Genomic DNA, 27,828 nt, shown 5'->3' on the forward strand with positions numbered 1-27,828 from the left:
AGTTTCGAGGTGTTGACATAAAATGACATATTTACCCATCTTGACTTATTTCTTCTGTTTTCAGTTGAATGTATATTTGTGGTATTATAGGAATTTCGTCCCTGTTGGTTAAAGTGAACAGACACACAAAATTTGCATGCGGACCATCACATCCACATCTCAGTCATTTCGTTCATAAATGAAACTAACCGTGGTTAACGGAAATTCACCAAAGTTTATTAAAGTGGTTAGTGACTCTGTTTTTTAACCAAACAAATGGGTTTAGGGTAGAATTTTACAAATAAGGTATGTTATAAAAGTGACACCACCATTTATAAGAATAAGTTAATTAGAAGTTTAATGGATTAGTTTACAAGTAAAATTGATTAATATAAGAAATTTTAATAAAATATTTTAAAATAGTCTATTTTATAATTATTTTAACTTAATTTTCTTTGGATATTAATTTTTATATTTTTTATTTTTATCTTTTATTTCTTGTTATTTATTTTAAATTATAGAAACAGTTAATTACTATACTATTTTCAATATTTAATATTTGTTACGTTATTTTTTAATCTTTTATATAGTTTAAAATAAGTGTATATATATATATATATATATATATATATATATATATATATTATAAATTATAAATTCATAATTCATTACATGATATGAAATAAATCTTGTAAAAAATGTAACAATAATTTAAATTAAAAAATAATAATAAATAAGAATTAAATTTTATTCATATTTATTATATCAAATCCCAATTAAATAAAATCATTTCTCCACACAAAAGATAATATGTACAACTTTGAAAAAATAATTAAAACATTCAAAAAATTTATAAGAATTTAATTATTTTTAAAATTTATATAATTATAATTAAATAATAATATTTAAAAATATATAGAATTTAATTTAGATAATAGAATTTATTAATTATTTTTATTGCATGTCATTTTATATTTATCAACTAAAAATGGTGCATGTTGGATACAGTATTTATACTCGCAATTATGGTCAATAATAGAGACTTTACAAATAAAGCTTGAGGATTTGATGACTATGGTTTTTTTGGTTAATAAATGTATATTATATTAAAAAATATTTAAATATATATTATATTAAAAGATATTTCAATATATATTATATTAAAAGATATTTCAATGAGCAAAAAGTTAATAATATTTTTAAGTTTATATATATATATATATATATATATATATATATATATATATATATATATATATATATATATATATATAAATAAAGCTTTAACACTTGTTTCACAGAACTTTAAAATTTATATATTGGAAATGATAACACGTTCACCCCTAAAATTGTCTCAAACGAACATTGGTCAGTTCCATTGTTTTTCCAAAAATATAAAATTTGAAGCCGAGAGAAGGCTTCTTTTCAGACTGGACTACAATATGAGAGTTAGTTTTAGCTGGTTTGTAATTAGCTCCTACATTATGTAAGTTGTCAATCATTTGAATGTTATGTGAACTCTATTCCTTCCTTCCTTGTATAATGAATTTTATTTAAATTTCTTCCACTAAGTATTGAGCAAAGATGTTTTGACTTTATACAACGAATAAGTATAAACTTTTAAGAATAAATCACATTAGTGTGAGGGAGCATGTTACCCCAAAATTCAAAAGAATTTAAATGAGTCTATTGCTAAGAACCAAAAAAGTTGTGTTACAAGACTAATCTTAACTCTTTCAAATGTGGAGTGGATCATATTGTTATGCGAGGATGGAGTGAAAGCTCAAACTCTTCCGTTGATAGTCCAAATTTGGCAATTACTTCCTACACCTTATCATTTTTTATCATTTTCCTCCTGCACCCTAACACTTCCAACTCCCTATCACTTGTCTTATCACTTCCGCGTGAGGTGAAATTTGATGGGGTGCAAGAAGCTTTAGCCTCCAAATTTTCCTCTTGACCAGAAGAAATTATGAACTTTACAGAAGTGCAGAGAGAAACCAAATGCAAATCATTAAAAAACATAAGCATTTATAAAAGACAACAAAGTGATACATTGGTTTGAAGTTGAGAACACAGGCTATGATATGAACATGTCTACAAAAACTACACAGAACCGACTTTTTGATGTAATAATAAAATCAATTTAAGGATAAATCACTGATTTTCTTTCTCTGTGATATAGGTATTCACCCAAGTAAGAAGGATTGCGTGTTTGAAAGCTTTGAGCAAGCTGATCCAGCAACTACTCGACTGTAAGGAATTTAAATTTCAACAAAGACAAGAATAAAAATGTACCTTTTATCTAGCAAATGATATTATTTCGTGATTGTCATTAAACTAAAATTAATATGAAACTTTTATCCAAAGGTTTAAAAACCTTTTGAATGCTTTGGCGTCAGGATTTATGGAGTTCTGAAACCTTTACTCGTTTCAGGCATGGTGGAACTGGGTTTGGTCTTTGCATAACGAGTCCACTGAAAAGCAAAATGAAAATGCCTGCACTGCACAAATATGTGAACCATCGGTTAGATAGAGAAAGCCTAATCATTCACCAAAATGTCAAGAGATATAGAAATGCTGAATGAAGAATTTGTTGATCATCCAGCTTAGGATTAGTGTTTAGAGACGTGTTTCAATTTTACAATTTTTTGTTATTTAATGTGGAGCTGCAGTTGTTCTCAATTTGCCCGTTTATAGTAGGAATACAAGTTACTGAAAATAGTTTATTTGAAAAATTGTCATGACAGTCTTTCATAATCAATAAAGTATTCAAATTCTTTGGTCAAGCCTTTAATTATGTCTTGTTTGGTCTAAGCCTTTGAGACAGATGGTTTTCCATTTGAATGACAATCAGTGTGTGCACCATCTTCCTTGAGCAAAATTGTATCTTCATGCAGTTTCTTCCTGCGCTTCTCCATTTTTGCCCTTCTTTCCATCAGCATTCTGTTGTTGCTGCTCAGCCTTCTTCTGTGCTCGAATCATGGCACGCCTTTTTCGTGGCCTCATTTCTCGTACACTTCTCGGAGGCATCACATAAGGTTCAAGTGGCCGATCACCAAATGGGTGCTCACTGCCAGGAAAAATCCTTAATTTTCGATCCCTGTCCTGTATCCATTAACAATAATGCAAGTAGATGCAACTTAGAAGTGCAGCTCTTGAATACTACATCGAACAAAATAAAATAAAAACAATTCAAAACCACAAGCTAATAAGATAAATATCCTTTGGCAAAAGATACTTGATTATTCATTTCGTAACGTATATGATAATGATACGATGATTTTGTGTAACATTTATGATAATGACCTGATGATTTTGTATATACTGATAATGTCGTCTGTCAATCCTAGTCTCTATTTCAGAAACCAAATGTTAATAAAGTACTAAAAGCAATACTATTGGACTAAATGATAACTAGAAGGAACAATTCATGAAGTAGTCAATAGAGGGTTTGACACCTAATGCAAATGATAACTAGAATGAACAATTTATGAAGTAGTAGTCAATAGGGGGTTTGGCACCTAGTGCAACAAGTAAATCGAACATCAAAAGACCACAAAAGTGGTCATGGGTTCAAAACTTTTTTATGCACTTCATTGCTAAACGTGATATGTAAATACAATTGCAAAATATTTCCTTTTAGTATAACCTTTCTAATTACCCTGTCAAAAAACGAAAAACATTATTTCAAAGGAAAATTTAGTTATAACATTGATATGCTTTTTTCTTCACAATTTTTTAAGGTTCAACACTTTTTTGTGTACTTCATTGGTAAAGGTATTTCCCTTTAGTAAAACCTTTCTAATTACCCAGTCAAAAAAAAGAAAAAAAAAAATCATTCAAAGGAATATTTAGTTATAACATTGATATATTTTTTTCCTCACAATTTTTTAAGGTTCACAGGTGCAAGTTCCCCTAGTGATGTTTTCTTAGAAAATAGGATCACTTGCTCCTGTTTTGTTGAAACGGAAATGATTAAATGAACTTTCCATTTCCTAATTTACTGTAAATGATAACAAAATGTGCAATAAGATTGCCAAGAGACTTCCATTCAGCATCCATAATTAAAATAGAAAAGACTCATACGTCTTGTTCCAGTAAATATTGATTCTTCCATGAGATGAGGATAAAACTCTAAACATGGTTGTGATTTTAGGATACAATGCGGTAATATTCAATTGTGATACTTCAAATGATAATAAGACTGTTTAGGTTAGATTGTAGAACAAAGAAAATTGAAAGAACTGATGCTGAAAGAATATAATTTTAAAATTTTGAGTTTGTTTGGGTTTTATACCTTTTGGAAGTATGATAGTAGAGATGTTTTTTTTTATAAATCATGAGATGCGCTTGGCAAACGAAATTTAAAAATGTTGCTCCAATGGATATTTTCAGAAAACTATTGGGTTTTGTCCATCACAGCAGCTACCTGTCAATCCCTTTTGGAACAGCAGGAGTTACTTCTGGGTCACCATTTTTAAAATGTCAAAGTACACTGCTCAAGGGTTTTTGGTTTTTTCTCAAATGGGATTCTAACGAATAATATCCACGCTAAACACGAAAATAACCTCGTTCACGCTAGTAATGAAATTCGTTATTGAGCTTAAAATTCCTAAATCATTGGTGAATATATCACTTACATCACGTAGTTTGTTTCTGGGCAGCATACGCAGAACAGCTTTGCGAATGACTTCAGTAGGGTCTTGGGTCATTTGATCCTTTAGAGTCCTTTTCTTGAGGTGGCCAATATAGCTACATACCATGATTTTATGTCAAAATAGGATGAACAAAACTGAAAACTAAGGAAGTCTAAGGAGCATAAGAAACCAAATAAACAACAGGAATGCAATAAACTAGGAAGAAATTCTTAGAAGATTGCCATCTTAACTACAAAAAAGGATTTATTATATAGTATGACAGCAAAAAGTGAAAATAAATAATACATTTTATCACTTCTAACTTATAGTACAAATGCATAGAACTTGCCCTGTATGCCAGTAGTAGACCTTTTCTGTGAGTTTTCTCCCAGTCACACAAACATCCTTTGCATTAAGAACAATGCACATATCTCCATCATCACGATTAGGGGTGTAAGTTGGTTTATCTTTTCCTTGAACTACAGTAGCGATTTGAGATGCTAACCTCCCAAGGACCTATTTCAAAGGAGCATTGGTATCAGCAAAATATCAAATATGCAAATTGTTCAGTAGTCGACTGCACTACAAATGTCAATCAAAAGTGTATCAGTTGCAACTTAATCAGTGATAACAACTCCTGATAATTGAGACAAGATATATGATCCCTTCTTAGTTTGTTTTATAACTAGATATTGCAAAAGATCTATATTCATTCTGGATGGTTATCAAATGAATCCTCCATGAAATTAACTTCCGAATCCAATGATAACTCTTCAGAGGGTTTGACTTCAATCCTAGTCATACATGCCATGCAAGGCAACAAGCTAACTTTTGCAATGCCCTTCATTAACCTAATTTCTCACATTTTATTTGGCACTGTGAAAAAGCCAAAAGTTATGCATATAAAATCTCACAGGTTATGCTTGGATACTTAATTTTCTAATTATGGGTATAATGGAACAGGATGATATGAAATACAACAGAAGAAAATTATCATGCAGTTGAATATATCATGGAATAGGAAAAAGTGAAACCCAATGTTAGGGTTTTGGACAGAATTATAACGAGAATGGATAATAATTTTGTTCCACCCAATTCTGTCATAAGGGGTAGAAATAGATGTATTTTCTATTCTAACAAACCAAATGATGACAATTGATGTGATTCTATTCCATTTAGACCTATTCCATTCATTTCCAATCCGTCTTCCAGGCATACCCAAAAATGAAACTATGACATTGAGGTGAGCTTTAAGTTCAAAAGGAGCTTACTTTCTAAAATCATAGACACTAGAAAACTGCTTTAAGTTGACATCAAAATATCATGTCATGACATGTAGCCACTCTATCTTAGCTTTGAAGGGAAGAAACACGAAAAGACTGCAGATCACCTGGCCTTGTGCATCAAAAACCCGCCATCGGAGACCATCAAGATTAATGCGTTTAAGCCCAGCAGCAGCTCTCTGAGAATACAATAAAAAAAGCTATAAAAATTGAATTTGAAAAATAACCCAGTTGTAGTCTATATCACAGACCTATTTAACCATTGAGGAATGTGATCCCTTTCAAAAAACACAATGCAAAATTACATAGCCGAAGGACCTAGTTAAAATTAATCACCTTCATGTTGCCGGTGAAAGCAGTTACCATCTTCATTTTTGTCTCAGTTTCTTTGATCAATCTTCCTCACAATTCAAATAATAAAATCTTCAACTCTGGCTTCAAATACTGAGATAAAAAAATGGACAGAAAGTAGTGAGAGAAAGGGATAAGAGCAATTAGTCAAAATCGCGCTTCAACCCGTAAGACCTCGGCGGCGCTTCTCACTGTAATGTTACTTGTGGTGACACTTCTCGCGGCGGTGACTCACGCAGTTGCGCCTCTCGTGGTGGTGCCAGATGTAGGTCATTGGGTTGAAATTGAGACCCGTTTTCTAACCTAAAACTTTTGAACATTTTGTTTAAAATTTAAAGCCCAATTACAAAATAGTGACTTTCTCTGCTACTGTCCCCAAAAAAATAAAAAACTGTGACTCTTTGAAAATTGCCACTGCACTGAAAAGTTAAAAAAATGTATAAAAATATTTTTTATTTTAAAATTTAGATAAAGAGACTCATAACATATGATCATGTCATTTAGAATTACATTACAAGTGAATCTATTTAACTAAAAAAATTAACAGCGATTAACATTTTCTATTAGTCATTATTGTTACGATTTTTTTATTAATAATAACATGATAAAGAAATATCTTTTACTTTTTAGAGAAAAAAATGCTTAGATGTGGTTTTTTTTCTCCAAAAGAAAATAAGAGTACGAAAATGTATAGCATTCTAATAGAATTTGGTATATTAGTGTTGTTACTATGACATGTTAAATACTGCACCATCAATATACACTTAATTTTTTTGACATTTAATGAGTACTTAAAATAGATCAATAAATAGTTTGAATGAGGAGATTATTTTATATACAACACTTACAATTTTCTTGATTCAAGATTTCCTATATAAAGTTATAACATATGAAGTTTTCAAAACTCATTATTCTTTTATATATATATATATATATATATATATATATCATTATTCTATTATTTTATATCATATTGAAAATATATGTTATATTATGTTTCGGGTTGTAGGGTCATAGGAGGGATTTGAGGTTGAAGATGGTTCAGGAGCACTACAGCATATTGAGTAGGATGTAACTAAATTTTGATTCGCTGATCCAAAACATGTGAAAGGATACTTACAAAAAAAACTTTGATGCTTAATTCACTAGGTGAAATATGTATATTGTTTGCATGATGATCTAAAGTCACACATGAGACTTTTATATAATAGTTGTAATGACTTTTATTTTTCGATAGTCTAATGACAGTCCAATCACATCTTACTCTGCATTAGGGTTTTAATGAGTTATTATAGTTGATAATCTAACCTAGTGGTAAATCTAGTGGTTGTCTTGAGTGATCTACCTGGATGGTCAGTTGAATGGTTGGCCTGAGTGGTCGACCTAGTGATCGGTCTAATAGTCGATCTGGTGATCATTCTAATGGTTAGTTTGGTGATCAACCTGAATGATTGGATCGACATGATAATTAACATAGATGATATGATACTTATTATATCTTTCGTCGTGCAAACATAACATGAAATTAATGATAAATTTAGAAGTACAAGTATTGATGAGTTAATTTACTCTCTCACCAATTTCATTTATCTTCTTAAATTCATAGCTATTATTGAATGTTTCAACAAAGGAGAGAAACTATTATATAGGAAAGAATAACAATATTATATAACAAATTTATCATTCTAATAAATTACATAAAATTATAAATTTCTATAAAATTCATAATTTTTTTAAGCTATAAAGTTATAAAAAATATAAAATAAATTTTAAGAAGTACAAAAACTTAACAAATTTATTTTCTAAATAAAAATTCATAAAATTACATAAACTATATCAAAATAATTCACGTGAAAGTTATACAATATAAATGAACTATTAAACCAAATAATAATTTATAAATTAAAATTTAAATAATCATAAAATAGCAAATAATAAATTATATGCTATTATAATATTATATAAAATTTGTATAATATATTATGCAGGTTTTTTTTAAGAAAAGGAACAATTTTTCACAAAAATTACAAGAATAACCAGTTTGTAAAAATATTAATGCTGAATGAAAGATAACATATACAAAAGTGGTGTGACTCTTGAATAGTTTGTGAAGAGTGTTCTGAAATGGTGAAAGGTAGAAAATAACTTTGATTCATTCATTCAAACCTAAAATTAATACACTCTTACATTACCCAGAAAGTAGTTGCACTTGTGTTCATCAATCTTCTAGTAAATACAACTTGTAATTAATTCAGTTTTACTTTGGAAGTTGCACTTATATCTCCTATAAATGTTTTAGTTTTTTCAAAACCCTAATTGCTCACAAACATGGCTGGAAAGAAGCATGAGGATGCTGATTATGTACCTTTTGCATCTACTGCAGATGATGTGATATCTATGGTAAGTAATGAATTTTTCGAAATGCTGTTACATATGGATAATGAGGTTCTAGAAAAGATGGTTGCTATGTTTTCTGAAAAAGCTCCAACAGATGATAAAGTTGATACAACTGCACAACCACCTTTCACTACAAAAAAAACCTTATTTAGAGGAGGTTATTTTGGGGAGGTTATAAAAAACCCCCTCAAATTAACATACTTTAAGATGTTTAATTTAAATTATCTAACTAACAATATTTGTGGGGGTTTTAATTCCTTTCAAGAGAAGTTTATAACCTCTTCAAATAAAAATATATTTTTATTCATCATCTTCTAATTCTTTTACATTTTTCCCTCTAAAAATTTTAGACTAAGTTTCATTTTAACAATTCTAAAATTTTATTCCCTCCAGATTTAAAACCCATCTGTGCCTAAAACCATTATTTTTCTAAAAGTTAATTTTTCTCTAAAAATCTTCTTACAATTCACCTGAACCCTAGCTCACTCTGCTCTCTGCTCACTCCTCTCACTCCGCTCACTCCGCTCACCTGAACCCTAGGTTCTGCAAAATCCCCAATTCCTAAGGTTTCATCTCCAACATCATCCGCACCTGTGAAATCAGTGGTTCCCAAGGTCTCATCTCCAACATCATCTGCACCTGTGAAATCAGCGGTTCCCAAGGTCTCATCTCCAACATCATCTCCACCAGCTGACTCACCACTATTACCTACTCCAACAGCATCCCCCACACCAGCCGAAGCACCAACAGCGCCAGCACCAGCACCGGCAACACCTAGGTTCTGCAGAATCCCCAATTCCTAAGGTTTAACTCTAACACCAATTGCTTTGGTCGTTTACTCCTAGTTAATTGCTATAAACCTTATCCCAATGATTATGGGTGTACATACCTTGAATTGCCTTACATAAAGCTCACCGATTCTAGTTGAGGAGTGTAGACTAAATTTCTCTTGGTTATCCGTATAGTAATGAAATTCTGTATTTGTGTAAGTGCATTGTTAGCAAAATGATATTCTCCAGTGGTGGCAGTGCTAGTGTCAGTGGGTGGAGAGAGATTAAACTTAGTGAGAATGATAAGAACGTTGTCTTTAGTTCCAACCTAATGGTAAATTTTTGGTGGGGTAATTGTAAATTGTCTCTGATAAAATACGCTGCAGTAACAACGACCAATTCAAGAAAAGAAAACAGCAGAATATTTCTTGACTTTTATGCTCATAAGTATTTGCAAAATCCCATTAACTGCATGCAAGTTATTTCTCTTGAATTGAATATTTCATCATGGTGTTCGTCTTTCCAACGCTTCTGTACATGAAGCTAAAACCTTTATCGATGCTTGTTGTATTGTTTTGTGCATTTCCACATTATGATGCTGCCAGTTCTTCTGATTCGGAAGCAAATGCTTTGTTGAAGTGGAAAAGCAGCCTTGACAGCCACAGTCAAGCTTCTCTCTCTCATGGAATGGCACTAATCCTTGCATCTGGCTGGGAATAGAATGTGATGATTCCCGTTCTGTTTCTCACATAAATCTTACACGTGTTGGATTAAAAGGTACACTTCAAACTTTTCCTTGTCTGGAAGTATTCCTCCACACATTAAACTGTTGTAAAACCATTTGTAATCTTTCCAAACTAAAGTATCTGAATCTTAGTGTCAATAGTCTCTCTGGTTCTATTCCTAATGAAGTGGATCATCTCCAGTCTCTTCTCACATTCAATATATTTACCAACAACCTCTCTGGGTCAATCCCTCCTACCTTAGGAACCTTGATCCTTTTAGAATCCATTCACCTTTTCGAAAATAAACTCTCTGGATCCATTCCTGCCAGTATTGGGAATTTGTCCAGGCTCACCCTGTTATCTTTATCTTCAAATCAACTCACCGGATCCATCCCTCCCCATATAGGAAATTTAACAAACGCCAAGGTCATATGTGTTATTGAGAATGAACTTACTGGCGAGATTCCAATAGAAATGGAGAAGCTTACTGATGAGAAAATTAAGTAAATTAGGCACGCCTTAATCTTAAGATGTCTTATCAATGCCCATTGCCATTTCTCTTTTCTTGGACTGTAGTGTAGCATGCATCATACACGACTAGCTACTCAGTCTTTCAGAGACAACCCCATTTTACATTTCCACACATCACCCAAATCTACATTCTTAATTTCCTTCATGTCCCAATTTTTTATTCAAAAACAGTTATTATAACACAATTTTTCCTTCAAATTTTATATTCCTTTTACAAATTTCTTATCCATTTTAATTCATGTCGTGGAAATAGGCTCAACTATTAAATTTTAAGTTTTACAGAAATTGTGAAAAGTTAGCACAATTTTATTGGATTTTAATTTTTACGAAAGTCGTCTAAAGCTGAAATAAACTGTGTAAATTGATTGCAACTGAAGTTGTATGTGGAAAGCATGACTTCAATGTAACTTGAATTGGATTGAAATTTGTAGGTTGACAAGACTTTGTCTAATAATATCTATCTTTGAAATAAAAACTATTTTATGTAAAAATTGATGTCATATATTATTACTAATTGTGTATATAAACTTATAATTTATTAAATTTAAAAATTATTTAGTGCAATTAAAAAAATACATAGGGTTTAGGAATACCGTGTAAATTATATAAGATAACATATTTTAAGATATAGTAAAAATTACTGGGGATATAACAAACTTTTTTTATTTCCTTCCAGACTTGAACTACATTGATCTCAGTCAAAATAATCTTCACGGTTATATGATTGTGTATTTTTTGTTATATTTCGGAATGAAATTGGTTTAATAGATGTTAATAAGTCGTGTTTTTCCAATATATTTTTCATTATTCAAGTTTTGAGTACGATGGTTGCAGTAAGATTTATATGCATAGTGTGAGAATTAGGTAGTTAGTTATTGTCTGTATCTGTGTTGTAGTTAGCTTTATTGATTGTTGTAGTAAGATTTATATGCAGTGTGAGAAGTACTGGTCCATTGCCTTTTATATATGGTGTAAAGTAGTAACTGCTGAGACTATATGTTCTTTTCATGGAGAACAAGCCATGAAAAGAAACGAAGGATCCTTCTAGGAATTAAGAGTAGGAAGAATATGGATTCTATTCACATTATTTATGACGTTGATTTTCGAAAATAGATTCTAATAAATTAATATATATTATTTTACATTTTACTGTTTGTGAGATGTGAATCTGACACTGTTTACTGAGTAGTGTTAGTTTTTGTTTGTTAGAGTATACTTTTATCAAATATTAAGTATGAATTTTCTTATAGTTTGGAAGTATTTATGAGTGAGAAATAGTTGGGGATGAAATGCAGGGTTTATTCTTCTGGTAATTATTAAAGCTGCTATTCTGAGAGACATGGGCTTGCTTGTTGCAGCTGAAGCCCTAATGAAAATGATATTCGAAAAGCAGGAGTGATTTGACCAATAAGTTATTATTTGTCTTAACAAAATTGTGAATGATGAATAATGATATATTCAAAATTTTATCTAAACATCCAATCTTGATAACTCATCTAACTTTTTCGTTCTTAACAAGTCTTCTTTGATAAATACTGATTCTATTATGATTTGTGGTACTTTCAGTAGGACAAGGATTATATATAGGCTGGATTGTCCTTTATGATGTTGTGAAATTATACCATTTGCTTTTTAGAAACCCCTTTTTTTATGGGTTTGGTCTGATTGTAGTTCTAATATCAACAAACATTGGCCCAGACATTGTCACTACTTTAACTTGAATTCTATTGTTTATTATATATAACATCGTTCTTTCACTTTCAACTTAGATTACATAAGGACTTGGTTCATGCCACTCCCCTACATCGATCTCACTAACCCTCACTTATTTAATTGGTGCATTATTGTACTTCACAGAATGATCCAAACTAACTGACACATTATTGTACCTTGTGCATGAGCTACACGTCTTGAATTCTATTGTTTATATATTATTTTCAAAATGTGAGCACATGTAATTAAGTTTATTTTATTAATATTTTTTATATTATTTCAGCAAGCTCGTGATGCAAATGAGTCAGAGTCTCCTTTGGGAACAAGACAATCATCTGATGGAAGTAATCTTTAGGAAATTTATGATATTGATTTAGGATCAAAGTATACTTAGTTTATTATGAATTGGGATCACATTTCTTTCTTTGTAACTATTTCTGCAATAGGATTACATTGACTTCTAGTTTATCCTTATGTAACATACAATTGTCTCTCAATTTATTTTTCTAAATTCCTTCCTACTCAGGGGTTTTTGTTCTATGATATCAATTTTTTATTCAGAGAAATCATATTTGTTTGGTATTTAATAATTTTAAAAAAATAAATTTATTTAATTTTCAAATTAAAAAAAAAGAAGAAAAGAAAGAAATTGGTGAAAATAGGTAGTTATTATATATGTTAATAATCATTAAACAAAAAACAATATTATATATTTTAATAATCATTAAATAAAAAAACTGACAAAAATATAGAAAACTTTTGTGATCAAATAGTTGAAAATAAAAGAGGTTAAAACCCCCCACAAAATAATAGTCAGTAATAGAGGAGGTTTTTAACCTCTGCAGAAAAACCTCCGCAAATTGAACATGATACCAGGGGTCGCAAAAAACCCCCGCAGATAGTTTGTGGCGACTCAAACTTCGGCGGTTTGAAAAACTCCCGGAATTTATTTTGCGGAGGGTGAAAACCTCCGCAAATCGAAAAAAAAACCTCCTCTAAATAACCCTTTTTTTTGTAGTGTTTGAGTGATGATGCTACTAATGAACTTCCAGATCCTTCCAGTGAAAAAATTGTTGAAATTGCTAAAGAAACCAAACATGGCTGATGAGGAAATTGCAATATCTTGCACCAGAAACCCTAGATCTGAAATTGATGTTTTAGGGTGACATATATATATATATATATATATATATATATATAGGGTTAAATATGTTTTTTGTCCCTAAACTATTGGTCGTTTCTGGTTTTCGTCCCTCTTTCATAGTAAGGTACAATTTGGTCCTCATTCTTTTCGAAACGTTCGTTTTAGTCATCGGAATTTTGGTTTTAGTCCTCATTTGTTGCTAAATGAGGACCAAATTTTTAAACAGTGTTTAGTTTTCGAGGACTAAAACGAACGTTTCGAAAAGAATGAAAATCAAATTGTACCTTACTTTGAAATAGGGACGAAAACGAGAAAGGGCCAATAGTTTAGAGACTAAAAACATATTTAACCCATATATATATATATATATATATATATATATATATATATATATATATATATATATATATATATTATGTGTGTATCAGATGATATCATGGTACTGATAATATGAATAATATGAAGTTGTTTAATTTTTGTTGTTTGAGAACTTTTCTTATACATTTATCTATTCTTTTTTAAATTTTAGATAATATTAATTACTGTTTTAAGGACTGTAAACCTTAATTTCTTTTCAACTTTAATTAATTTGAACTTGTCATCCCAAACTGCAAAAGCATTGCTGGGCATTGTTTAGTGATTCAATCTATCAGAAATTATACTAAAGCAACTGTTATGCAAAAATTATTTCATAATTCGATGGTAAGGGTAAATCATTATGTAGGTTATTTTGAAATCAGTAATTACAATAATTAAAAATTAATTTTATAATGATTATTTATAGATAAGAGAATATATTTATTAAGTCTTCCTTATTTTTCCCGTAATATTTTAATAGAGAGATGTATATTTGAAAGAGATAAAATCATACTCGTTATGAAATGAAGAATTCAAAATAAAATAAATTTGATTTCAGAATGATTTTTAAAAGAATGTTGAATTGATTAATATACTGTATTTGGATAACAAAAAATTGAAGAGAACAATTTATTTTAATAGAGAAATTGAAAATCCTTTATCGTAAACTCTGTTGTTTAAATATAGAATTTACGAGATTAATTAAATGATTTAGAACTATATGATTTTAAATTTCAATTGAAAGGTAAAATTCCAAATTTGTCTTTTTTTTTTATTCTCTTCTTTGATTTTGATTTTCGTTGGTTTGACATAACACTAAAATCAATACATATAGATATTAAAATTTGAATATATTAATACAATCTTTAATAAATATTGACATATTTTTTTCACACAAAAAGTTTGTGATATTTATTTATTTTACTGATATTATGGAAATTATTTTATTATTAATGTTAGATTAGAGTTGTTTCCAACCAATGTTATTAAGATTAACTTTTTTATTAATTATATCCGTTTGGTGTGAACTGAATTTATTTTCAATTAATCTAAGTTAAGATTATTTTTAATTAATTAAAATTATTTTTTGAACATTATAAATAAAAAATATTTATTAATTAATTTTAGTTAGAATTTTATTTATGACTAATTTTCCTTTAATGTTAATTTTATTTTTTTATTAATATTAATAAAAGGTACACTATAAAAAAAACTACCTAATGATTGAGGTTTTATATTCATTTATAAAATTGCAGAAATTTTAAAGATGTTCCGTAGTTAGATTTGTCGTGACGATTTTTTAATATCTCTGATGCTTGAATTATGTTGTGACAATTATATTGGAAGTCTTAGATCTTTATTATCTGTGTAGGTTATCAAAAGAGTTTCGGTAAAAAAATTTAAACCTACAAAGAAATGTAGACACTTTTCTAACAAAGGTTATAGATCTATGAGATTATTATTATAATTAGTTAATTAAATTTAATTTTATAAAGATTTTATCTCTCTAATTTTTTTTCCTCTGGCTTGTTTTTAATATTATGAGGAATGACATTGATTATTACAATTCTATTTGATTAGATTTTTCAAAATAGAGTAAGTTAATTTTTTTTTTCTTTTCAATATTTTAGAAAATGTGTTTCATGTGAAGTGTTTGAGCTTGTGGCGTTAAACGGTTTAAGATTAATCTATGTTTGATCAAGATTGTTAGGAGATATGTTTTGATAATTTATCAAAGTTTTTCCATCTACAAGTAGAGCTACCTATGTGAGAGTCAATGGAAAATTTGATATTTGAACCTATGTGAATCACTTTTTGAGTTCAGGAGTGTCTATTTGGGTAAGAGAACCTAGTGCTATTTTATACATGTTTATGTTGGATTGGATTGATGTGAACATTGATTTCTATTGAAATAGTATAACTAAATTGTTTATGATTTTGACTGATCTAAAATTTAATATGAGTTGTGGTAAACTATTATTGGTTGAATTGATTGTAATTTGTGTGGTTCCTATAAATTATGATTAATAAGCTATTTTAGATGTCTTTTATTGAGCAAATTGGTCCATTTAAGGTAATTTCAACTTATAGTTGTGATTTTATGAACTAAGAAACGTTAAGAAACTTAAAGGGACTAAATTGACTAATTTAGAATGTATTTTTATTTTTAATTTTATGCAAACTTGTTAGGTGATGCAAACCCTTGCTAATCAATAGTGAAATATTAAAATCAGAGAGAGTTCCAAATTCTTTCACTCGATAGACGAGTCAGAGCTTGTTGGGCAAATTTGATTAAACCAGCTCTTAAGGTCTAAGTTGTTGAGCAAGATAAATGATTACTGGGCGGAAACCATTTTGGGAAAGGGTAGAGCGACATGGGAGGTTTGGTTATTGAGGGAGCTTGATCTCGTTATGCAAATTTCAATGAGTTTAGTCCCATGGCTCGTTGAGTGAGCCACCTTCTTATTGAGCGAGTTTGCCTTCATAGGTAACACGTTGAACAAAAAAGGAACTCATTAAGCAATCATATGATAGCTAGACAAAAAGGTCATGATTGTAAATGAAAGTTTTATCGGTGATTATATGATTTTAAATGTTGGAATATAGTGAATACATGGAAGGATGATGATTTTTGTGGTGATGGTGAATGTTATGTTGCATAGAGATTGAGTTTTTGTCCCAAAGCTCAAAAAACACCATTTATACTACACCATTGAAATCTCAAATGTTTATGATAAATTTTTTTTTGGGAAAAATATATCTTTTATGCATTTTATTTTATATTTTTAAATAATTACCTTATTTAACCATATTAGTAAATATCAAAAGAAAATATTTGTCAAATCTTTTTGAATCTCGCAAAATCTTCTTAAATCTTTTTAGATTTGAATAATAATCAAATATATCTTGAAGATGTTGAATTATTTAGAAGATAACTTACCTTTATTAAGGGAAATTACACATAACTTACCTTTGTTCTTCCTCGCACTCATGAACGAAGTCCTTGGTTCAAGCAAAAGAGGAAGCACAAAGAGGTGGTGTTGTTTTAAAAAAATAATTACAATGTATACGTGAGTATATTTTCACCTTGGTACGAAACATTTTCATGAAATTTATTCAATATAACACTGTAAATTGAGAATTCTTACATGTAATGAGCATATATATATATATATATATATTGAAAAGGTATAAATTTATATTTTTAAATTAAACATTTATTTATAAAAGTGTTTTTTCATATTCTAACTTTGAATGCTTAACATGAAAAACTTATTTCACACTTATAACAATGAAATCACATAAATCACATTCAATCAATAAATTTTCTCTCATATGACTCTTAATCACTTACTTTCATACCAATTTTGATAACTTAAAAACATCAAACATGAATAAACATATACCAATTTCATAATGTAATATATCCAAATCGGTAGTTTCATCCCACTTTGGGAACTTCATACTAGAGACCCAAAAAACCTCTTCCTTTCACAAATTCTTAACTTTCTTTAGACAAAGTAAAATATCACTCGTATATATATCATCATACATTAAACTTCTACTTCTCTTATGAAATTCTCATTTTGTAACGACATTCAAACACAACACTATGCTTCCAAAAATTAAACATTATATTTAAAAAATGAAATTAGCTTCCCATACTTTATATAGTTTGTCTAAATCTGCTATCTTTCTAAAAAAATCACTCTATTTACAAACTGAGACTTAATCAAGAAGGCAAAATTTTAAATCATAAATAAGGAGGGATTCACTAACAACAAAAATAGACACTGACATGAACAAAAGATGAGTTTGTATGCAGGAGAAAACTCATTACTCTTAGTGTTAAAAGATTGGAAACTGAATCGAAATTTAGAAGAAAAAGCAACGTTTTTAGAGAAAATTAGATTTACATAAAACAAAAAGATTTTCTTAAAAAAAAGAAAAGTTTTAAACTATTTAATTTTAAATAGTTGAATGAGTAAAGTAAAAATTAAATAATTTGTTCATTTCCGGTGCTGTGCATCCTCTTCCAACAGGCTACACTCTGCAGCCACCAACACAATACAGAAGCAGAGATAACAGCAGTTTCTCCATATTCCTCTCCTTTTCAACTCTCCCGATCCAAATGTCTTCAACTTCAATCGAGTAAAACCGAAACGATGGCGGAAACCGCAATTTTCTTCGCCGCCACCGGAGAACCTCCTCTGCTACGATTCTTCAACAGCACCTTTCTCTACGTCAAACGGAACCTCATCGCTCACATTTTCCGCTCCCTAAACGACGCCGTCTCACACCACAGGCATCTATTTCCTCTCTCTCACTCCATTTATTTGCATCGCGTCTCTTTCTTTCTTTCAAACTTCTGACCTCAACAGCGTTGTTCCGTGGTTGGTTGCAGGATTTGCTGTGTCGTGGACGTGGCAATTGAGAAAAAGTGTGATGTGTACGCGAGAGATTCTTCGTCGAACGACAGGAGTTTCGGCGCGGACGAGAATGGACGGCACGCCGTTTTCAATGTGCTGGATACTATGCTTAAGGATAGTTTAGAGCGGCTGAAGATGATGAGGTTAGTTTCGATTATTATCGAATTCGAAGAATGAAGTTTAAAGTAATTTGTAGGTTGAATTGAATCACAGTATCATGCAATGCATGTATGTATGTTATGCGGTTGTGTTTTAGATCTTACCATCAATGAAAGATTATTTATGTGATTGGATGAACAACTAGCTGAATAAGTGTCTTGGAGTAAACGGTTCAGTCTTGAGAGAAGAGAAAAACGAAAAAGAAAATAATTAAGTGAAAATCATTTTAAGAGTTCACACGACCTTTCTCGAAGGACCTATATTCTGTGATTTTAAAGAACTTCTAATCTTAACATCGATGTATGGTTGTTTGACCCAGATTTGTTCTCTTCATGTTAAAATGGCTTTCTTGTTAGCTACATCCCCATATATGTATATCTCTATATGTTAGGATAAAGATACAAGGGATTCCAATGTGATTGACTTTTTTGGTTATCACGTATAATGTTGCAGGGAAAATATATGTTTGGTAAAGATAGGTCTAACTATGGGATATGCTTGTGAATTCAAGTATGCTGAACATACAGCTACTATTAGGAGTTTGTGCTTGGACAGGAAGTTGGGAGCAGCTCTTTGCCTTCGGAGGAAAATGGTTATGAAAGGTGTTGTTCCTGATGTGTTTACCCACAACCATATTGTTAACGGGCTGTGCAAAATTGGTTTTCTGGAGAAAGCAGATTGGATTGTTGGAGAGATGTTAGAAATTGGTCCTGGTCCCAATTGTGCGACTTATAACACTTTGATTAAGGGCTATTGCACTGTTAATGACCTGGACAGGGCTTTGTCTCTGTTCTCCACCATGTCCAATGCTAGGGTTCTGCCAAACAGGGTTACTTGTAGTATACTGGTGCGTGCTCTGTGTGAGAAAGGTCTTCTAAAGGGAGCTAAAAGGATGCTCGAAGAAATATTGAAGGATGATGACGAGAAATATATAACTAATTTAGTAACCTCTACTATATTTATGGATAACTACTTTAAGAAAGGAGCAATTTTTCAGGCTCTTAGTCTTTGGAATCAGATGGTTCAAAATTGTACTAAAGTTGATGTTGTAGCTTATAATGTTCTTATCCATGGCTTTTGCAAGAGTCTACAAATGAACCTTGCATATGGATATACATGCGAGATGTATAAGAAAGGTTTACTTCCTGATGTTTTTACGTATAATATTCTTATTGGTGCTCTTTGCAAGGAAGGTAAAACTAGTGAGGCTTGCTATACCCTTGGAGTCATGTCTAGTATGGGAATTATGCCCGATCAAATTACATACCAGCTTGTGATTCGAGGCCTTTGTTTTGATGGAGAGATTGCTAGAGCAAAAAGCTTGCTTTGGTCTATGTTGAACAATTTAATAGTGCCGAAGCCTTTAATATGGAACCTACTAATTGACTTCTACGGACGATATGATGATCTTAGCAATGCACTTTTTACAAGAAATCAGATGCTAGCTTTTGGTGTTCACCCAAATGTATTTACTTACAATGCTTTAATTCTTGCACAAGTGAAGAGTGACAATTTCAATGGTGCTTGCACTCTGAAGGAAGAAATGCTCTCAAAGGATATTTTTCCTGATGTTGTTACCTATAATTTATTGATAGGTGCCGCCTGTAATTTAGGACGTCCTGATTTTGTTCTTCAATTACATGATGAGATGGTGCAGAGAGGGTATGAACCAGATTTAATAACTTACACTGAAATTGTTAGGGTGTTCTGTATTAGAGGTAAGATGAAAGAGGCAGAGGAGCTATATGCCAAAATACTAAAATCTGGTTTATTGAATGATCATGTTCCAGTGCAGATTCTATTTAACAAGTACTGCAAAATGAAGGAACCAGTTAGAGCATTTAATTTCTATCAAGACTGGTTAGAAAGTAAAAGGGGAAGTCATCTGTATTAAATTTGACATTCTGCCTGTCTTTGGACATCATGAAGTTTCAAGTTCGGGAAAAAGTGCCACTTGTGCTCAGAAGTCAAACAGCTGAAATTCAGATTTCAACTGAAATGTTGATGATAGCTCTTATCAGTTATGCTTCAGGTGAGTGTTGGCATTTTATTCCACACAATGTACTTCCAGTGAAATCATTGTCAGTGGCTGCATTTCAAACTCTTGCTAAATGTTGAACCTGAATACTAAAGTAGATTTTGGGTTGATTAGTGGACCCATTTTATGTGCTGCTGCTGATTTGTGAATTATTATATATAATTATATACTATATTTTTTTTAAATGAAAGTGGGCAGTGACATTTAACATAATGCATGTGCTGTTTGGAACTTTTGCTTGCTAAATTTTAATCAAATGCTTAACTTGCATTGAAATTTAGTTGCTATAAACCATCCACTTAGGATTAGTGACCTTCCAAATCACCTGCAAACTCACCATTTCCGTGGTCATATTGTATATTTTCCATCTCACGAGGAGCTCAGCTCCATTGTATTGTGTTAGCTGTAGTATCTGCTTAAATCCTGTACAAGACTTCTTTCTTTGAGTATTAGGAGTATTTCCGTATACATTTTGGTCCAGTTTCCCTTTCTGTATCTGGTTTCTATTATCCCTAATTAGAGATGAGATGTATTTGATAGGGGGTTGCCTAGACAGAGGGGGTTTGGTGGTTGTCAATGTCAACAGGTACTCAAGCAATGGGCATTTTGTCCCTCCAGAACCCATTTACTCTGCAGAAATAGCTGAGTTACTTGCTAAAGAAATTGTTAGACTTGCTGGGGGTTCCAAGTTCCATTTTAAGTGGTCAGGGTCCGGGATCCCACATTTGTTATCAAATTGTTGTAAAATACTATCCGCTTGCAGTGACAACTCTGACAAGGAGCTCTGCTTATCAACTTCTGATGGATGAATAAATGAAGGTCTTGACAAGGATTTGGAGTGCTTGAGTTGAGGTGTTCTGCAGTTGACTGGTTGAAACAGTGGTAAATCCTTCACTTCGAGCAGAGTATTGGTACGACATTGTTTACCAGAACACAATGTGCAACTAGAAGCACACTATTCATGTTGGTGACTGAGGTATTTGTAAGAGATGGTTTGGTTGAGGACACGTTTGCACAAGGAGAGTGGGTTTATTTGATGCTAAGGCTCTATAGCCAGCAATTTGTTGCAAGAAAATGATCCATTCCAAGTTGGCAGCTCATTGCTTACGGCCTTTTCAAATTGACGCCAGAATCAGTGGTGTAGCATTGTATGAAACTTCTTGACACAGCTTGTATTTCTTTCTGTTCAATCTTTCAGGTGTCTCTATTGAGCTGTACATTAAATATGCATGGCTGGGCATGTTGTAACATGCAAGACTCTGAATATTTATGCATAATCTTTGCACAGCTGTTTGTGCTTCAACATGAGCTTGTGCACAACTTTGGTCATGCAAATTGGAATGGTCTAATGTGTGGGTTCAGGCTCAAAAGCCTCAGCCTGCAGAAAACTGACCACTGAAGGGCAGAGCTTCTTGAATCCTTAATTGCAACTCTGTCCACTGTTGCAACTGCTATCATGTTGTGGTTGACATGTGTCTTGGATCCTCTTGTCATCTGTGACAAGTCTTCAGCCAACAATGTGTATTTTGAGTTTGATCCTAATCATCGTTTTGTCAAATGCCATGCATCTAATGAAGTTCTTCATGGACAAGTTGGACTCGATGGCCTGAATTAGTTTCCAAGCCTGCTTCATGCCTCTCATACACAACAACAACCTTCTAGTTTTCCTGTTCCAAGTCTAAACACTATTGCTTGCTTCTAATAATACTTTCAATTGTAATGCTCATATTGGCATTTACGATTAGGACATCCCAATTTCAATGTACTTTGTCTTATCTTTCAGTCTTTTAATGTATCTTTCAATAATAAAAGTAGTTTACCTTTTATTTTCAGCTTGTTGTATGGGCAAATCACAGACTTCGTTCTCGTCATTCTGTCACTTCTTATAATTCTCATTTTGAATTAATTCTTAGTGATTTGTGGGGTCCTTCACCTGTGTCATCTACTAATAACTATTCTTACTATATTTTCTTTGTGGATGCTTATTTGATATTTACTTGGGTAATTCTTCTAAAATGCAAAGTGGATGCATTGTTCGTTATCCAACAATTGCAATCCATGGTTGAATTGCAATTTGACACAAATAAAGGCAGTGCAAACTGATTGCAGTGGTGAATTTTGCCCTTCTCATGATTATCCCACTTCTTATAATCTCAGAACTATATTTCTCTTACATGTCATTAGAATGGCACAATTGAAAGGAAACGTCATCACAATGTTGAAATGGGCCTTACACTTCTCAATCAAGCTTCTCTTACTATGACCTATTGGGACCTTCCCTTTCTTACAACAATGTATCTCATCTACAAAATACTTTCTGCTTCTGTAAATTTTGGTGTACCATATACACTTCTTTTCGGGATAGCACTTGTGATAGACCTGAAAGGAGGTTTCTATCAACTTGGCTATGGTTTTCTCAGACTTTTTGGATGTGCTCGCTTTCCCTTTTTTAAACCATACAGTTCATATAAACTTTATTTTCGTTATCAAAATGTATCTGTTAAGTGCCTCCTCAAACAATAGACTTAAGATTAAAAGGAGAGAACATGATAACAACCCACATCCACCCAAATATATCTAAAGATTTTACTTTCAATGAAAACAAGTTTCCTTATACTGAAAAATTTCTCTCTACCCAATTAACTACAATATCAGTCTTCCCTCTTGCTTCTTCTAATATACCCATAGTCTCACCATCCCAAATAGCTATACCTAACATCACACCTGTTTAGGTCTCATAAGCTCCATCCTCATCTCCTATACCTACCATTACACCTATATAAATCTCATATGTTCCATCCTCATAACCTTCCTCAACCGCCTTTTCTCCCTCAATGATGTCCACATCACTATACATCTAATACAAAACCTAGTCAATCATCGAACCTTTAAACATTCATCTTATGCAAACTAGATCCAAAGTTGGTACTTTACAAACTTGTGTTCATCCTATCCTTCTTCTTGCCTACTTAGAATCTACCACAACGAAACAAGCTTGTCAAGATTCGTAATCATTTCATGTTATGAAGGACAAAATCTTTGCTCTACATAATAGCAGTTGGTCTCTTGTTTCACTTCCACCTCACAAGAACACTTAGGATGTAAATTGGTGTTTCAGATTAAGGAAATCCTGATGTTACTATTTGTGTTGGAAGTCCCACATCGACTAGAGATAAGGCCAATTCATAGTATATAAGTAGGTGCAAACCTCACCTTAAAAGCCAGTTTTGTGGGGTTGAGTTAGGCTTAAAGTCTACTCTTTAACATGGTATCAGAGCCAGGTTAGAACCTATCCTAGTAAGATTTATGTGGACATATTGTTCCACCCGCTATTGGGCCACAATATAGCCATTGTCCTGCCCCAACTGTATAACAACAAAGTCCGTTTTTTCCCTTTCTATTTGCCCTTTGTTCAGCACCACCTGTCCTCTCCAAATTATTTTTTTCTTCCTCTTTTCGACCGCTTTAACACCTTATCACCTATTTTTAGTTTTGAACTTGGTGGTATTTTTATTTGATCGTGTTGTTATTTGAATTTCTAGAGTTGCAATTTTCATTAATTATATGACTATTTTCCATTATTTTTGAATTACAATTATATTTCTACATTTTTAGTTATTTATGTGCATATACTGTATTTTATTTTTGTTTGCCTTGTTTCCGTCATAACCCATTGCGGCTTCTAATATATTTTCATGAAGGATTCTTGGGGTTGCTGATATTTTTTCTTATTTGATATTTTGATATTCCTGATAATTATTGTGAAAAAAATTATGAAAGAGGGAATTACTAGATCCAAATAACGTGACAAAGGACAATTTCACATCTTGCACCAAGATTCCAACAAAAGTGAAAGAAGACCTTTAGAAGTTATTTAGTGATAAAGAAGTCACCTGTATAAATCCTATAAATAATGCGGCTGATGGTGATAATGAGAGGGAAGATGAAGTTGAAATTTCTATATCTAGTAATGTTAAGGGGAGAAAGAGTGGTGGTAAAAAAGGGCGATTGATATGTTTAGTAGAAATCCAACTGTTGCAATACAAAAAGGAAACTAAGACAAGCTAATATGAATGAGGCACGTGACCTTCTTTCTGGTCCCAAACATGCTTGTCATTTAACCTTGTTAGATTGAAGAGCTTTCAGGCTATGATAAATGTGATTGTTAGATCTTTTTGCTCCATTCATTTGAAGTGGATTCTATACTGATGACTTTGCCAAAGAAAATAGGACAGCCATAACTCCTGGTGAAAAACTCAAACACTTTCATAGAAGTTATTGTGAGTGTTCTGAATTGCTTTACGTTATAGTGTTTAATTTTGAAGTTGTTTTTTATTTTATAGCTCAATGGTGGAAAAATTATGGTCAAGCAGTTTCAAACTTGCAAAAGCTAGCAATCAAGATTTTAATCTTGACATTTAGCTTATTGGGATGTGAGTGCAATTGGAATGTATTTGAGCAAGTAATAGTTATTCTTCATCACTCATTTCTTTATTAATAATTTTCTTTTTAGAAAGTAGGGATAAAATTGATTCACATTTTACTTATTCAAAACACAGATTCATTCAAAAAGGAGAAATAGGAGTGACAGTAAACAATTGTATGATTGGTTTACATCAAGAATAAATAAAATAACTTGCTCAAAAATACAACATTTGAGATGAAATTGATCATATTGTATGACATTGTTGAGTGGTTAGTGGGACAAGTGGATGATGCTAATGATAATGAAGATCCTACTCTTAATTGGGCAATTGTTTATAAAGTTTCATGTGTTGGAGAGCCAATAATTTATACAAGGAGAAAACAAGCAATAAAAGAAAGCAACTATCAAGTGGTGGTATTACTATTGGATCTTCCCATGCTTCCATGAAATATCCAGGTGCAACATCAGCTCCAACACGAATTTAATCTTGCTGGCTCTGATTCTGAGTTTAAAGAATTTGAAGAATTACAAACTTTCTCAAGACTTGATGTGAAGGGGGAAGAGGAGGGATATGCCCCATTTGATAACATTAAAGATAGTTTAGATTGGGAATGAAGAAAAGCCAGATGATTAGAATTTAGAAGTTTAGAACATTTGTTTTATGGTTTGTTGTTATCTTCAGTCTTGAACTTGAACTTGGGGTTTTTCTATTTGATTTTATTGTTATTTGAATTTCTGAATTTGCCAATATTATTAATTAGATAGTTTTCTTTCATTATTTTTCATTATTTTCATGAAGAATTATATTTCTGCATTTTTTTTTATATATTTTCATTAATTTATACATTTTTCATTATTTTATTATTTTCATTAATTAGATATAATTTGCCAATACAATTATATTTCTGCATTTTTTTTATTATTCGTATGTATGTATTGTATTTCTTTTTCTACTATGCTTCCACCATAACCTGTTCTGACTTCAGAAATATTTTCATGAAGAATTTTTGGAGTTGTCCATATTTTCTGTTATCTTGATAATAACACTGGTCGCTAGGGAGGACGAGTAAAGGGTATTGTGTTTCTGTAGGTACTTTTGAGGAGACTGAGGTTATCTCTCTTTGCAATGACCCAGTCCTTCGATGATATCCATTGCTGTTGATAAATTCTTTTCTAGTTCAATTTTGTCACTTATCTGTTTCTCCACTGCATAACTCAATAGATCTTTTGACATCGTTTTTAGTAATACTTGGTGGCTTTCTATCCGTTGTGCTTCTTTGCATCGGTGGTGGTGTTCTAACAACGTAGCTGCCTTGGCACTAATTATCTGTATAAACATGTGATAGGTTTTCAGACCTATAATGAGATGTTTTAGAAACTGCAGATCTTTATTCCAACAACATACCAAGTTTCCTCCAATGTGGAGAAACCCACTCTCTGCTCTTCCTATTTTTTTCAGAATGTACAAAAAACAATGAAAAACTGCTAAAAACAACTGCCTACACAAACTTTATAAAAGTCTGAGACAATAAAACCTACCCACAGACAATTATAACTGTCTGTCCCTTTTATTTCTCCTAATATAAACATTTCCCTTGAACCTATCAACATGTTAAACCAAATATAACTGAATCAAAAACTAATGATGGAATTTGTACATCAATTTTCTAAGTGATTGATGACTTGTTTCTTTTTACTTTCTCAACTCAAGAAGCAGAAAGTTGTGAATTTTCCTGTTCTCCAAGCTTCGTACCTGCCATAGAATTCTTGATTATTCATACATATTTGTATTTATGCTAACCGTCATTTTATCTAAATTATATTCAGAAGGAGCAATTGGAAGAAGTGCTGCTTCTCCTGCAGTCGGAGGTTATCATAACAAATGTCTACAATTGTACCATTGAGAGGCTACTGGCACTAAATGGGCCGAGTGTGCCACACAGAAAACCTGGGGAATAATAGGTACTGTTACATTTGTTCGTAATGCTGAAGGATTCAAACGGCAACTGTAGGTTGGTGTGCTTGTAAATGTTAACAACGAGTGTGGTTTAGCCAACATATTTGGTAGTGATTTTCTTATTGGCGAATAAATGAATAATTTGAATGTACTAAAATGTAGCTTTATTTTACAATGTATTTGATAATTTACAATAGTTTAGTTGCAGCCACTAGGAAATTTTTCACGGAGGGAAATATGTCAGCCAGGGGTTATTTTCTGGTAATTATTGTTAAATGTTTACTTACTCTGAAAATATCGGAATGTTGAGACAAGATGTCTATGTTTTTTCTCCGTTTGATTGATGTTGCAAGTGTTAAATTGAGAAATTGTACTTGGAGAACAGGCATTACAAGCTGATTGAGAAATTGTGCGTTTCAGCCTCCTAAAAGAGGTAAGCTATGGACTATGATTATTGACTTGTTGGTGTTGTTGATCTTAAGTTAGATTTAGAGCTTCATTTCACCATCTGCTTAGTAAATAATTTTGTTAGATGTATGGTGTTTTATTTATTTATTTATTTATCTATCAAGATTAAGATCTAATTCTGAATGAGGAATAATGCTTTCAGAATTTATGGTATTATATGTAAGTTTTCGGGTATTGATAACTTTTTTTCACTCCATTAATTCTTCTGAAGTAAAAGTTTCCATTCTAAATTTTTGGGTATTGATAAGTTTTTCTGTGAATTCGAGATTGGAGGATTATGGCTGATATTTTGGTAGTTTCGTGCTAAGGGTTTTGTTATTACTATGACAAGCTTGAATGATTAAAGCGGCTTACGAAATAGTTCAAAGCTTTTGTAGAGGCAGCTAGGTCCAACTTTAAATATATTATTATTATTATTATTATTATCATTTCATAATATGAAATGAAAGGGAGTAGATTC

The 27,828-nt window shown here is 31.6% G+C and overlaps 2 protein-coding genes and 1 long non-coding RNA gene across 6 annotated transcripts; 2 read left to right on the forward strand and 1 right to left on the reverse strand.

The window, feature by feature from the left end:
• Positions 1–2,691: 2,691 nt before the first annotated feature.
• On the reverse strand, positions 2,692–6,564 carry LOC148195660 (uncharacterized). Its single transcript, XM_088093771.1, has 5 exons — positions 6,239–6,564; positions 6,010–6,081; positions 4,969–5,135; positions 4,623–4,734; positions 2,692–3,087 (listed from the first exon to the last, which is right to left on the reverse strand). Exons 1-5 carry the CDS (start codon positions 6,272–6,274, stop codon positions 2,872–2,874), a joined length of 603 nt encoding a protein of 200 aa, XP_087949897.1. The 5' UTR covers positions 6,275–6,564; the 3' UTR covers positions 2,692–2,871.
• Positions 6,565–9,055: 2,491 nt separating this feature from the next.
• Positions 9,056–12,910, forward strand: LOC148195661 (uncharacterized). Its single transcript, XR_015780571.1, has 3 exons — positions 9,056–9,454; positions 10,026–10,197; positions 12,673–12,910. It is a non-coding gene; the product is annotated as an uncharacterized LOC148195661 (long non-coding RNA).
• Positions 12,911–17,904: 4,994 nt separating this feature from the next.
• LOC148195662 (uncharacterized) lies at positions 17,905–27,358 on the forward strand. Of its 4 annotated transcripts, none has more exons than XR_015780837.1 (4): positions 17,905–18,196; positions 18,296–18,463; positions 18,933–20,511; positions 26,771–27,358. XR_015780837.1 is itself a non-coding variant. In XM_088094565.1 (3 exons), exons 1-3 carry the CDS (start codon positions 18,057–18,059, stop codon positions 20,371–20,373), a joined length of 1,749 nt encoding a protein of 582 aa, XP_087950691.1. In that variant the 5' UTR covers positions 17,905–18,056; the 3' UTR covers positions 20,374–20,564. The 4 variants fall into 4 exon arrangements, 1 of the variants encoding a protein (XP_087950691.1); XR_015780838.1 differs by lacking the exon at positions 26,771–27,358 and adding an exon at positions 21,058–22,383; XR_015780839.1 differs by lacking the exon at positions 26,771–27,358 and adding an exon at positions 21,281–22,383.
• The last annotated feature ends 470 nt before the right edge of the window (positions 27,359–27,828 follow it).

Source organism: Vigna umbellata, chromosome 7 (assembly GCF_029865625.1).
Source record: "Vigna umbellata cultivar VRB3 chromosome 7, Vumbellata_1.0, whole genome shotgun sequence".
NCBI classification, from domain to species: Eukaryota; Viridiplantae; Streptophyta; class Magnoliopsida; order Fabales; family Fabaceae; genus Vigna; species Vigna umbellata.